The sequence below is a fragment of the Protopterus annectens genome, chromosome 6.part0 (genome assembly GCF_019279795.1).
Source record: "Protopterus annectens isolate FY-2018-M chromosome 6.part0, PAN1.0, whole genome shotgun sequence".
Classification (NCBI taxonomy): domain Eukaryota; kingdom Metazoa; phylum Chordata; order Ceratodontiformes; family Protopteridae; genus Protopterus; species Protopterus annectens.
Window position 1 is genome coordinate 979144839 of NC_056737.1, and position 15094 is coordinate 979159932.

The 15094-nt window shown below is 43.7% G+C and overlaps 1 protein-coding gene across 1 annotated transcript in view; it reads left to right on the forward strand.

Annotated features, from left to right (window-relative positions):
* Positions 1–15094, forward strand: part of DICER1 (dicer 1, ribonuclease III) — a gene marked incomplete in the record, with an annotated part of 1877097 nt that overhangs the window by 1457112 nt on the left and 404891 nt on the right. The window contains 1 exon segment of the mRNA XM_044074618.1: positions 3588–4404. Coding sequence (XP_043930553.1) covers positions 3588–4404 — 817 coding nt within the window.

The following is a 15094-nucleotide window of genomic DNA, read 5'->3' on the forward strand; positions in this document are numbered from 1 at the left end:
TTCCGTACCTAGACTGTTGGCTCCTTACCGCCCCCTCAGAGCATGTGCTACGTCAGGCCAGAGACTCCTTTCTTCAGCTAGCCAACAAGTTGTGCATCACGATCAACATGAACAAGTCTGCTCTCCAATCGGTCCAAGTTCTAGAATTCATTGAGACATGGCTGGACACAGTACAATCGCACATTTTTCTCACCTCAGACATGTTACGCAGCTTGAGGCTTCAAGTCTTGCACATCCTTCAGAACCAGTTACCAACAGCCAAAGCGGTGTTAAGAGCCTTAGTTTCTATGGCGGCAACGATAAATCTTCTCCCTGTGGCACGCCTTCATATGAGAGTACTGCAGTGGACTCTAGCAGTACAGTGGTCGCTTTTAGACCTTCCCTTATCCTTCCTGGTGAGAATTTCAAAAATCTGCAGGGACTCCCTTTGGTGGTGGATTCAGATCCCAGATCTACTCAAGGGGCCATTTCTTTCAACCCCCTTTACCCCAAACCATGGTGACCACGGACCCCTCCCTACTTGGGGGGTATTGCTCGGGAAGGATAGTCCAAGGCACGTGCTCCCCTCCCGAGACCTGTCTGCATATCAGTGTTCCAGAGATGAGAGTGGTGGTTCTTGCATTGCAGGCCCTCCATACTCCTCTTCCTCTGGGAACAATTGCAATTCAGATGGACAACAGGTCAGTGGTCTGGTACATCAGCAAACAGGGTGGAAACAGATCTTATCCCTTATGTCGAGAGACCATGAGAGTGTAGGAATGGGCGATCTCCACCAGCCATTTTCTGGTGGCAACGTACATCCCGGGACAGTCCAGCATTTTAGCGGATAGGCTCAACAGATCTATCCCTGATGCCTTACGAGTGGTCTCTGATGTCTTCAGTACTGGAGCAGATCTTCCTAGACTGGGGTCGCCGTTGTTGCGATCTCTTCGCGTCTCTTTCCAACGTGAAATGCAGTGAGTTTTTCGCTCTGGACCCCCCTCCGGGGGAAGTCCCCAGAGACGTTATGATTCATCCTTGGCCTCCCAGGCTTCTTTATGCTTATCCCCCCCCCCCCCTCATGCTGAAGTTTCTACAGAAAGCCCGAAGGCTGGGGAGCACTGTGATCCTCATATCCCCATTCTGGTCTAGTCAGGTTTGGTTTCCCTTACTCAGGTCTCACCTAGTTGTTGCACCATGGATCTTGGATCCGGTCCTGGATCTGCTTTCACATCCCCTCGGGGATTCCTCACCCAGATCTGGACAGTCTGAAGCTCACTGCTTGGCTGTTCCGGTTCCAGTGATTCTTAGAACTCCCAGTCTATCTTCTCCCGTTAAATCCATTCTGGTGGTATTGGTGGCTCATAAGTCGTCCACCAGGAAAGTTTATTGTAGTAAATGGAAACTTTTTTCTATTAGGGCCATGGAGAGGTCTTTGGACCCTTTCACTGCACCACTTTCAGCAGTCTTAGATTTCCTAACTAGCATTTTTCATCAGGGTACTAGTTCCTCTACAGTGAAAGTTCAGCTAGCCGCCATTTCTAACTTTCATGTTGGGGTAGACATGTTTTCGCTGGCTTGAGCTAAACTTTAAGTCCTTCCTCAAAGGTGCCTTTCTTCTCAGACCCCCCCCCCCGGTTAAGGATCCAATCCCTCCATGGGACCACACCTTACTGTTGCAGGCATTGGTTGTTTCTCCCTTTGAGCCTGCGGCATCTGTGGATCTACAATTTTTGACCTGGAAAACTGCCTTTTTGGTTGCCATCACGTCTGCTAGAAGGGTGTCAGAAATTCAAGCTCTTTCCATCAAAACCCCTTACATGATCTTTCACAAAGATAGAATATTGCTGCGCACTAACCCGTCCTTTTTTCCCAAGATAGCTTCAGAAGTCAATATAAATCAGATTATTAATTTACCAATATTTTCTCCGAACTACCAGAACAAAGGGGAATACAAATTACATTTACTGGATGTACATAGGCAGTTGGGGTTTTATCTGCACAGGACTATACCTTTCCGCAAGTCTGATCAGCTTTTTGTGTCCTATGCCAAGCCCCTCTTTGGTGAACCTGTCTCAAAAGTGACTATTGCTATCTGGATTTCACAATGTATTGGCCGGGTTTATTCAAATAGAGGTTTGTCTCTTCCAGGAAAAGTGAAAGCTCATTCAACCCGATCTATGGCTACGTCAGCAGCCTGTTCGTCTATGGTCTCTTTGGATGATATTTGTTCAGCTGCTACTTGGGCGTCATCTCATATCTTTATCTCTCATTATAAACTGGATTTGGTCTCTAGGAGTAGAGCATCCTTTGGCTTTGCGGTGCTCTGGAATATCCTTCCATGAGGGCCTCCCAAGAGTTAGGTAGCTGGGGACTAAGATCAAATGAAGTAAACTTCACATAAAGAAGTTATGTACTCACCATAACGTTCCATCTGCGTAGTTCTTCTTATTTGTCTTCAGCCATTCCCCCCTCCTTCCCCCTAACCTTCTCTGGGATTTGACACGTCCTTTGTACCAGACAATTGTTGCTGGGATCTTTGGTTCTGTCAGGGCTAAAGCTCTTTTGCGATGTTGGTGTTGGAGGATAAGGTATTATTAGGTCTGGTATCTGTTATATGTTAGGCAGCAAACTCGATCTGAAGGGAGAAGGGAGACAGGGGCATTATGGGTAAGGGGAGGAACATGGAGCTTGGAGTCGTAGCAGGAAAAAGCGGCCGTGTTGGATCCGAAGACCCACAGATTGAAGACAAATGAAGTAGAACTACTCAGATGGAATGCTCTGGTGAGTACATAACTTCTTTTTATGTACTTACTGTTTTACTGCACTTCAGTAACAAGTGTCATTGCGGTTTTGTAATTGTGTCAGAAAGGGCCCTATGTTCCTTTTTTGTGTTCAGTAACTGCTACTGTTCATAAAATCTGTACATTAGAAATTGCTGGCTTTGTACATACAGGGATAAAGCCCTGCCTGTGACACAGAAGCTTTGATTTCGCAACGTTGGTGTTGGGCGTACTGATGATGAAGGGAAATGGGGAGTGATGACGCAGTGTTTGGTTGCAGGTTGTGTGCGCTGGGGGTGGAGACAGCTTGGGAGTACGCACCTATAATAAAAGTGCTGTAACAAAAGGCAGAGATTGCATTGTAGAGAGGCAAATGAAGGGCACAGCCCTATGTAGGTGGGGTTGTCTCCCTCACATTGCTGTTGCACTCTTACATTTGGCTATAAGTTAAGGATGGGTAAGTCTTAAAATTAAAACCCATCAGCCTATGTAATTGTTTCAGTATCTCTGCTTTGTTTTCTGATTATGTGGGCAAATGCAGTCTGATAGCCTAGAATACCTTCCAGTAGAAGTGTGAGACTCACCTGGGAAAGGAACTGTGCTGTGGTCCTGGGAGAAAGATTAAGGTGATGAAATGTACTTTAGTAGGACTGAGGAAGTGCTTTCAAGATAGAAATGTTTATTTTCAGTAGGTCATCACCTGCTATTTATTATTTAATGGTAGTAGTATACTGGTAGAATGACTGCATAATACTAGAGCCACACACTGTTGTTGCAGTAAGTTGGTTTAGAATTTTAATGCTGAATTCTTGTGTCTCATTGCAGGTACCCTAATTTGGATTTTGGGTGGAAGAAGTCCATAGACAGCAGAACATTCATTTCCACTTCCAGCTCCAGTTTGGAGGATAATGAAGATTACTGTAAGCACAATAGCATGACCTTTGCCCCTGAGAATGCTGCGTGTCCTGGTGCTAATCCTAGCTGCTCCTTCATAAGGAGTCATGACCTTAACTGTGTGAACTGCAAAGCACCAAGGAGTGACTTCTCAAATAAGCTTCAAATCGTTGATATCTCAACGGAAACTGTAGCAGTCAATGGTGTTGCATATACCGAAAACCTCACAAACGGTATTGCTACTTGGGAAGGTGAAGACTTTTGCGAGGAAAATGAGCTGAACTCTTTTAGGCATGAAATAGCTGTGCAACAAACTACCTCACTTACATTGCAAAGTTTATATAAGAGTGTAAACCAGCCCCAAACCAGCGATAAATGTATTACTCAGACCAGCGATAAATGTATTACTCAGAGTAATAAGTACCTTGATGGAAATGCTGACAAATCTACCTCGAACTGTTGCACAAAAGCAGCATCATTTAACAGCACTTCAGAACCGTGGTCTGTTTTATCTGAAACTTTGGTCCCTGAAAGTATCCCCACAAGTTCATGTTCCTCCAAAACCCTCGGTCCCAATCCTGGTCTCATCCTTCAAGCCTTGACACTTTCAAATGCCAGTGATGGATTCAACTTGGAACGCCTGGAGATGTTAGGTGATTCATTTCTGAAGCATGCAATCACTACGTACCTGTTTTGCACTTACCCCGATGCCCATGAGGGACGGTTGTCTTACATGCGGAGTAAAAAGGTTAGTCGGGAAGCTGTTTAAAGCTTCTCTCTTACATGCATACAAAATGTAAACAGGGCTTTACTGAGATGTTCTACATGTAATAATTTTATAAAAGGTTACTATATCTCATAACAAATGGAGATTGATTTGCCTATTTATCTTTACCACTTCTGAGTACCTCCTGACCATTAGCATCCTAAACAAAGTATCCCTTGAAAGAGCAGGATTCTGCTGAGGCCATTAATCCATTCAGCCATCAGAGGGGTTACATTTTTAACCTGTTGCTTCCCCCTTTTATTGGCCTGGTAGTATACAAGATATGGGTGTGTGTGTGTACTGGATGCACTGTGGGACTGCTATGACTTCCTGTGAGTAACCAAGTCTGCAAACATCCCTACCCCTTAGTAGAAGATGCTTCCATGTAACAGGATGCACATGCCTGTGACCCATGTCCATTCTCTGTCTGTAAGGAAGGAATGACCAAGTACTGCTCCATCTACCACTCTGTCCGCGGTCATTTTATCCATTGCCCAGTCTACTCTCTGATCTGAGGTTGTAGTCTAGAATTCATCCCTTTAGTCCAGGGACCTGATCTCCTCAGATAGACTGTTTCATATATTCCCTACTATTGCCCCTGGAAAAGGAAATTTCTTATTTGGTTCTCTTGCATCTTGTTTTTTTTTTCCCCAGAAAAGTTTGCGCATGTTTTTCTTGGTTCCTATTAGATGTTCAAAAGTGTTTGGCATAGTCCCACATGCCCTGTTTTCTCAAGGATGTAGATGATCTTTATTTTAATGCTTCACAGATTTTTTTCAGACTTTGCTTCATTTTCAGTGCCTTGCATTGAGGCTGCCTTTTTTATTTGGCATTGTACGGATAGAGTCTTCTGCTTTGCTTATTTTGTTGGGGAGGGGGCAGTCATCGTGTCCCTAAAGGAAAGCAGCTTTGTGTTTTCTCCTGTTCTGCTTTTTATTACACTTCATATGATATACTGACAGATAAGTTCTCTTTGGGGAAGAACCTCATTACGGAAATTGTACTTTTTCTATAAAACTAGTAATTATTGTAACGGTAGAAAAATATGTTTTTAATGACTGTCATGTGACTTTTGATTACTTTTAAAGGGCAGCTTTGCTTTTCTTTTGTTTGTTTTTCTATAACTTTGTTGCAAAAAGATAAAATTACTTTATCTGAAGTAAAATCTTTATTACTTTAGTTTGGCAGGGGAGCTGGAGTAACTATTTAAATTTTCTTTTTGTGTGTTTGTGTGTGAGAAAAGTTACTTTTTTACTGCTTACCTGGTTTACTGACTATTGCTGCCAGGCTTCTTTTAACCATGGACCACCTTACCAGTTCCTCATATTTTTTTTCCTCCTTCCAGCCCCAAAAAGAAGGAAATTTAGTACTAAACAGCCTTTACCATCATAGCAGGCTGCTAAAGTGACTCAGCCACTAATGTGGCTGCACTGTGGCCAGTTCTGTGTCCTCAAACCATTCATCTTTTTCCCTGGTTGCCTCTGATGTGGCCCATACAGCCACCATGTGTGACAATAGGAGGTACTGCCAGCCATGCCAGGGAGAAGTAGGGCAGTGGATGTAAGACTTCTGTCAGCACAGCTAGCTGGAGTTGTGTAAATAATTCTATGCCATTAGTATATCAAACTGATTTTTACAGATGCTTGTGCTGAAAATTTATTTATGAGCTTTGCTTGCGTTAATTGTGTTAAAATGTGTCAACAGTGCACCCTGCTGAAATGAAGAGAAATGTACATGTATTATGGTATCTGAATAATGTATATATTTTAATAGAGAACACTGGCATAGCAGTGATTAACCAACTGGTTTATTTTAAGAAAAAGTAAGGGAAATGTAAATGAGCTGTTAATGCCTGACTAGAAAGACTGCTCACATATTTCATCTTGCCTTGCCCAAGTAATTAGGGAATAATACATTTTCTTAGATTCAGTCAGGAATGTAGTGAAGCTTAATTTATGGATTGTAATTCTTTATTTGTACGAGTCTATCCTTCAGTGTTGTTTTTAATATTTTATGTGATTTGAACAATGGTTTACTGTTAATATATATTTAGTATTTTTCTTTTCTTTTATTATTTATTATTAAATATATTTAAAACTTTTATTATGGCTGGTTCTTGTAGAGAGTATCTCACCTTTGAGAATACTTATATTTAATTGGTGACACTGTGTCGGCCACTCCAGAAGGCCTAGCTGTCTTGGTAAACTAATATCATTTGTATTAGTATTAATATTACACAGTATAATTGGATACCCTTTATTAAGGGCCTTAGAGTAGATGATTGTGAAGTGTCTGGTAGCAGTGGTAACTACCTCATAGTCTGGGCAGAAGGGGCATAGCTAGTAGACCTGTGCCAGCCGTTCCCAGGGGTGTGTATGTACATGCAAATCAAATCTCTCAAAATTTGTGTGTCAGCTACTTGGGTCAGGGACACAAAGCACTGGGTTTACAGATTGTGCTGGAGGACTTGGACACTTGACTGAGGACCTAACCCTACACATGTACCAGTGGGGGGGGGGTCTTATTGAGGATCTGGAGGGATCCAGGCCCTGGGGTTGAGTGTGTTCCCTGTGTGCTGCTCTTAAGGGGAAACTGTACTTGAAATATTGAATGTATCCATTTGTACTGCAAGTGCATGTCCATGTTCAGTTTCAGTGGTGAAGATTCAGGCTCCTTGATTACTGGCACAGCACGTATCAGTGCCCATCACATATTGGCAACAGTAGTGGGCATCAAATTTTAATTGGTTGGCAGTGGCAGGATCTTCACATGCTCACATATTGTTGAGCGATGGTGTGGATATTGAATTCCTGTAGCCTGTAAGCAGTGGTCACTAAAGAAGGTGTTTGTACGCTCAAGCAGCCACAAAGGCCTTCAGAGTTTCGTATCATAATAGTTTTATTTATTTACTTTTTGTTAGCTTAGTCAGGGAGAGCAGGCAAGGATGCCAGCAGAGGATTATGGCAAGCTGACAAGGAACCAGTTCGCTGAGATGTGCCAAGCCAAAGGACTGCGACATGCCAACCTGACTAAAGGGGAAATTATTGCAGCCTTAAACACAGCTGGATCACAGACCAGGAAGACAACCAGACTGGCATTGTTGGTGTTGGAGGATAAGGTATTATTAGGTCTGGTATCTGTTATATGTTAGGCAGCAAACTCGATCTGAAGGGAGAAGGGAGACAGGGGCATTGTGGGTAAGGGGAGGAACATGGAGCTTGGAGTCGTAGCAGGAAAAAGCGGCCATGTTGGATCCAACATCTCCCAGAAACAGGGCAGTTCAGCTTTTCCGCAGAGGACATAAAAATCCATCTAGAGTTAGAGACTTGAACTGGAGGCCAAATATTTGGAACTAGAATCAGCAGAGAGACTGCAGCATTTGGAGGTCAAAGTAGAATCAACAAAGAAGACTGCTCCATTTATAAGCTGAAGAAAATGAGAGGCAGAGGCAACATGAAAAGGAAATGTGACTCTTCCCCAGGGTCATGGAGGGAATGGAGAAGGGAGTCACCATATCCCAGAAGCAGTAAAGATCAGTAAACTTCTTCCTCCATACCAAGATGTTAATTTAGATAGTTTCATTCATCTGTTTGGAAGAGTATGCAAACAGTGTAATGCTGACCGAAGGCTCTGGGTACATTTCCTCACCCCTTACTCCATGGTTAAGCTTGTAACTGTTGTTTCTAAATTGTCTGACACGGATTGTTTAGATTATGATCAAGTTAAGCACTGTTTATTACAATGTTTAAGTTTACACCTGAAGCTTACAGAAAAAAAGTTTTGTGAGCATAGACGTAAAGCAGATGAAAGTGTATGTGATTTTATTGCTGAACTAAACACTTATTTTCATAAGTAGGTGAGTGGGTGTCAGACCAGCATGTTTAAAAAGCTGGCAAACCTTTTGGTGAGGAAACAAGCCCTTGGCACTTTGCCTGAGGACATGAGAATCTTGTTGGGAGGCAATGAATGCAACTCAGCAGATGAATTGTGGAAAAAAGGAGACCTCTACCTAGCAAGCAGGGCATCACTGCAGAGGAAAGGGGTGCCCAGTGCTGCACGTGGATATGAGGGAACCCATGGTGGAAAACCTAAACCGCCCCAACAGAGTCTACTAGTAACAGGAGAAGCCACTAGTTCAGGTATATGGCCAGGATCAAGGGTTACATGTAAATGTAACAAGTGGGGCCATGTAGAATATAGATGTCCATGGAGTTGCTTAACCTCCCTAAACTTGTATCTCAAAAGTAGTGCCTAAAGGGTCTCATGTGTGACATGGAAGCTGCATTGGAACCTTCCTGTGAGCTGCAACCTAAGAAGCCTAGACCTAATTTACCCACTCCTTCCTCTGTTTTGGGCATCTCTCCCAAAGCCGATGTTGGCCTGTAGACCGTCCCAGAGTCCGTAAACACTCCTTTGATCGGGTACCAGTGGGGAGGCCATGAAGGACGCTATGAGCACATCCTCGAGGGAATCCTCACAGGCGTCCAGGTCGGCGTGGGGGGGGGACCACGGCTCGTTGTGACCGAGTGCTCACGTGGCATTACCAAGATCATAATGCAAGAGGATGTTCCTACCAACATTGTGGAGTGTAGGTCGACGTCAGGCCCATCCACCTTTAACCAAATGGAGGTTCCCCTTTGGGTTATGCTCTCCAGAATAGGAATCTAATGGCACTGATTCTCCGGGAGAGGATATCTCATTTGGGGAAGCAACTCTTAAGATGAGGGAGTTCTTCAACTGGAATTGTTTTTAGGTGTCTGACGTCCAAAATAAGGTATTATGACCTGCTGCAGATGGACTCCACTTCCCCATCTGCCATACCTCCTGTTCTGCCAGCCTTCCTAGATGCCTTTACTGCTTCTTCTAAATGGCCGGATTCTCAACCTCCAGCTCCCAAAAGGCCAGATTAAAGTGTCAGAGGACTCCAAATTCCTATTCAAATGTCCCTCTTTGGATTCCTGGGGCACTTCTGTGTAAGCAAACAACAGATGGGGCAAATATTTGTCCCACTCCCTCTTAAACTGGTCTGCAAATGCCCATAGCATGGTCTTTAGCATCATAAATTTCAACATCTCCACAAGACCATTAGTCCGGGTTGGGGGTGGTCTTTAGGTGCTTCACCCACAGTTCTTCCATAAACAAGCCAGCAGGTCTAACATGAAATGGGCACCTCAGTCAGTATTTTTCTCGGGGAAACCTACCCTGCTGAAAACCTCTACCAAAGCTTTTGCCACCTTTTCTGCCTCAATAGAGGACAAGACCAGCCAGTGAAATCCCAAGTTACTATGGTGGGGCCTAGGATTGCAGGCATATGATATGACAGTGCAACACTATAATGGGGTCAGCATTGCAAAGGCAGATTCTCAAAACAGGGAATGGAGTAACATATTCCCAGATAGGCTTATTTCTCTCAAGCCTTTTTTTCTCAAAGGTCACTTGAAAAACTAGCTTGAGTTTTCAAAGGGGGTGTGTGTGTAATATGAGGTACTGCCATCCATGTCAGGGCAAAGTAGGGCAGTAGATGTAAGACTTGTGCTAGCACAGCTAGCTGGAATTTTTTTAAATAATTGTATGTCATTAGTATGTCAAACTACTATGTACAGATGCTTGTGCTGAAAATGTATCTGTGAGCTTTGCTTGTATTAATTGTGTTCATATATATCAACAGTGCATCCTGCTGAAATAAAGAGAAATGTACATGTATTGTGATAACTGAATCAAATGTATATGTTTTAATAGAAGACACTGGCTTAGCAATGGTTAACCAGGTGGCTTATTTAAAAGAAAAAAATAAGGGAAATGTAAATGGGCTGTTAAATCATTGAACTTCACCCCACACTGCTGAGTAGGCCCGTAGAAGGTACGTCTGGGAGCAGCCATTATCTGTCAACGTTTGTAAAGATGGGGGGGGGGGTGTTGTAAATGTTTCTGGTTCCTAGTCATTGCCATAAAATCTCTAAATGTGTATTGTGGCAGTCTGCTAAAGTCCTGTCTCAAACTTCAAAAGGAGATACTGTAAGAACCTAGAGTCAGGTGTCCAAATGAGGTCATTCTGCAAGTCATCTTGGGTATTACATTTTACAGGGAGAGTAATCCCAGAATATAGAGTATTCTGTTTGGGGCCTGACTAGAAAGGCTGTTCACGTATTTCATCTTGCCTTGTCCAAGTAGGTTATTAGGGAACAGTAAAATTCTCTTAAATTCAGTTAGGAATGTTGCTTTAGAGATTGTTTTTCTTTGTATGAGTTTGTCCATCAGTGTTGTTTTCAATATTTTCTGTGATTTGAACTCTGTAGTTTACTGTGAATATATATTCAATATTTTTATTTATTATTAAATATATTTAAAACTTTTATTGTGGCTGGTTTTGTAGAATGTATCTAATCTTTGACAGTTGTTGTGTCTTTTGGCTTTTCCCGGTTAGGGGTCGCCACAGCGGAACTCCGGTCCGCTAATGATTGGCAGTTGATTTTTATGTACCGAGTTGCCAGCTCTGCCGCACAACCTTCAACGAAGGTACGCCCATTCACGCATGTCTCCACGCAGAAGACGCACTAGCTGAGAATCGAACCAGACTGTGTCTTACTGTGAGGCGACAACGCTACCGCAGCACCACCACCGCAGTACAGTACTTATATTTATTTGGTGACACTGTTTGGGCCACTCCAGAAGGCCTAGCCGTCTTGGTGAACTACTACCATTTGTATTAGTATTAATATTGCACAGTATAATTGATTGCCCTTTAAGTGCCTTAGAGTAGCTGATTGTGAAGTGTCTGGTGGCAGTGGTAACTACATTATAGTCTGGGCAGAAGGGGCGTAGCTAGTAGACCTGTGCTAGCCTTTCCCAGGTGTGTGTGTGTGTGTATGCGCAAATCAAATCTCTCCGTTTGTGTGTGTCAGCTACTTGGGGCAGGGACATGAAGCACTGAGTTTATAGAGAGAGTGCTGGAGGACTTTGCTTGGGCCCTTGGCTGAGGACCTAACCCTACAGCTGTACCAGTGGGGATTCTCATTGGGGATCTGGAGGGAGACAGATATACAGGCATCCAGACCCCGGGCTGAGGGTGTCCCCTGTGTGCTCTTAAGGAAAACTCTACTTGATGCAGAGAGGCTTGCATTTGGAAATACTGAGTCTATCCATTTGTACTCAAGTGCACATCCCTCTGCAGTGTTAGTGGTGTGGATTCAAGCTATTTGATTACTGGCCCAGAGTGGGGATGAGACATATTGGTGCCCATCACATAGTGGCAGCAGTGGTGGGCATCCCATCGTGGACCAGAGGTTAGATGCATTTTCTGCTACTGTTAGTATGCTCTTGGTGGGCAAGGGAGAGCCACTTTTGTAGGTCTTGGGAGTAGGGCCAGAGAGTATCACACTGCCTAGCCACAATGCCATGACTTTCCCGAGGGAGGATTTTTCTATTAAAGTTATGTGCGTCTTCAGAAATTCCTGTCAAAAAAAGAAGCAAAAATCTTAGGTCATATTCTTCTGTCTCATTCAGTTTAGACATAGTGCCCTTTTGGGCTTAGCTAAGGGTTTAGTTCAGGCTCTTGGCCCTTCCAGTTCAGCTCTTTCTGGAAAAAGGAGAGAATCTTCATTTTCTAAAGATGTTCAAAGTTATATACCATAAAATCGTTGTGAATTGACATTCTCTTTAATTTTCAGATTTCTAATTGAGATTGTGAGGAGAATGAGACTTAAGCCAGTCCCTTTGAACAATTCTGTTTCTCTAAAACTATTTCCAGAATGAATTGGTTGTTTCATTGTGAAGATAATTTTCTGTAGAGCCTAAAGTAGTACTATGATTTATTACAGCTGGATTTTCCAGACTTAACTGTAAATTCCTCCTGTTCTTTCTGCATTGGAGGATGATTTTGTCATAGCCTGTAACCTGCTTGGCACCCAGACTGCTGCCCCCAAGAAGGGACATAGATTGTAGAAAGCTCCTCATTCTTAAAAATTATACATTCTTCCCAGATCAGACCTAACAAATACTGCTTCAGTCAACTCACCTGCTGGTAAACATCTGGTTAATACCAATCCATCCCCTTCTAAGAAGAACTGGAAAGCTTTTGATAGATTTGGGAATGTGTACTTTTCTGCAACACTTATGATCTTGACAGCTGAGAATTCTAAAAATATCAGCATTTATGCATGACTCTTGACAACATGGAGAATGTTATGCATCTGTTTCTTTTTCTGAGTTAAAATCATCTTTATACAGCTTGATTGCTTTTGTGTGTCAAGTGGTTACTCACTTTTTCATGCAGTTATGATTCTGCTGATGCCACTGCCGAGGTTCCTGCAAGGGGAATTCTTATAATGAGGTTCGCCTGGCTGCATTCTCAAAACCTTCCAGAAGGTGTAACGCTTCCGAGGTTCTGCAAGAGGAATTCCTATAATGAGGTTCGCTTGGCTGCATTCTCTAAACCTTCCAGAAGGTGTAAACAGAAGTTTTGAATTTTTTTTTTTTTTGGATGGAGAGTTTGTAGGTTCATAGGTAGGTACTAGGCTATCTGCCCGAGGGCATTTATAAGTCTAGCCAGAGTGTGTCAGTTTTCACCACCCCATTGATTAACTGAGCCTCTGTCAAGAAGAGCCAATGAAGTGATCCCAGGGGTGTATTCTCTGTTACCCATCCACTCGTCAAGGTTTCTTTTGAAGAGTGTTAGTGAGGGGCTCTGCCAAATGTAGTTAGGAATTTTGTTTCAAAGCATGGGGAGTCTCTGTGGCAGGAATCTATTCCTCCAGCATGTTCATAGGTTCATACTAGGCTATCTGCCCTAGGGCATTTATAAGCCTAGCCAGAGTATGTTTGGCTTTCGCCACCCATTTTAAATTAATTTTGCTATGCCCTTTTTCGAGGTTAGTATACTGTGCCTCTGTCTAACAGTGACACAGAAGTGATACCCGGGGTAAAGCTACGATCTCCCATCCACTCATCAAGATTCCTCTTGAAGAGAGTCAATGAGGGACTCTGCCTAACCTGGACTGGGATTTTATTCCAGAGTGAAGGGAGCCTCTGGGTTATGAATCTGTCCCTCAAGCATGTCCTATTTATTTCAGTGCTCAGGTTCAAGTCTCTCGAGCGTGTAGCTCGATGGGATTTGGATTTTTTGAGGTGCAGCATGTCCCTTAATTCCAGGTTGGACATGGCCTTATATGTCAGGCACAGGTCGCCTCTGAGCAGGCGGTATGCCACTGAGTAGAGCTGGAGTTTCTTTAACCGGGCAGCATATGGCATCTGTTTGAGCCCTTTTATCCTCTTGGTGAGGTATGTATGGGGTCTTTCCAGTTGCTGCAGGTGTTTGGTAAGGTACATCCCAAAAGGGGCATTGTACTCGATTATGGGCCTGATGAGGGATGGGTAAAGAGGCACGATGACCTCCCCTAATCTAGATGTGAATCCCTTCATGATTAGGTGGGCTATATAAAATGTTTTTCTAACCACTTTGGCCACGTGGTTGTCAAATGAGAGATTGCTATCAACTTGGGTCCCCAGGTCCCCTAATTACTTCTTCTGTACTTAATGGATTACCACCTATGTGATAATTTGTGGGCACTTTGTTTTTGCCAAAGGGGATGACTATACACTTTTTGGCATTTAGCTTGATGCCATGGCTCTGGCACCAGTTGTCTGTTTCTATGAGGCCCTTTTGGAGGATGCTTGTGTCGGCTGGGGAGTCGATTATGGTGCCCAGTTTGCAGTCATCTGCGAACTTGGTCAACCACAGTCCTTCCGTGTTGGCCTGTACCTCCGAGAAATATATACCGAACAAGAGCAGTCCCAGGACTGAGCCTTGTGGGACGCCACTTGTAACTGGTTTGGAGTCTGACATGGCTCCAGCAATTCTAACCATGTGGGTTCTGTCCTTGAGCCAGTTTGCAACCCATCTAGTGACATAGGGGTTTATATTTAAGCTGGTGAGCTTATCTATAATGCCCGTGTGGGGTATTGTATCGAAGGCTTTTGCGAGGTCCAGGTAGGCTGTGTGGACCACCTTCCCTTCGTCAATGGCCTTGGTGACTGTTTCAAAGAAGTCAACCAGGTTTAAGAGGCAGGATCTGCCCTTAACAAAGCCGAACTGGGTAGGATCCAGTGTCTGTAGGTCCCCAATATCTTTATTTATGAGGTCCATGATGATTCTTTCCATAGCTTTGCAGACCAAGCTAGTCAGGCTTATGAGGCGATAGTTTCCAGGGTCCATTGAGGCACCACCTTTGTGGAGAAGGGACCACTGTTGCTGTACACCACTCTTTGGGTACATATCCTGTAGTAAGGCTGAGATTGAACAGTAGTTTTATGTTTGGGTTTAGCTCTTCTTTGAGTTCCTGTAGGACGCAGCCCGGGACACCGTCTGGTCCCATTGATGCTGTGTTTTTTGCTTTGGAGAGGGCGGCTCTTACCTGAGCATCTGAGATGTCAGAGGGGCAGCACTCTGCTGGGATAGATATTTGCCCTTTTGGTGGGGGGGGGGGGGTTGCGCTGAACCTGTCCGCTAGGATGTTGGCAATGTCTGTGGGCTCGGTGTATTTTTTGTCATTTTGGACTAATTCTGAGCATATCTGGGAATTCCCACCCAGGTTCCTAACATAACTAAAGAAAGCCTTGTGATTATCCTTAGTGTCCTGTGCAGTTTTTCTCTCGAAGCTGACCTTAGACGATTTTA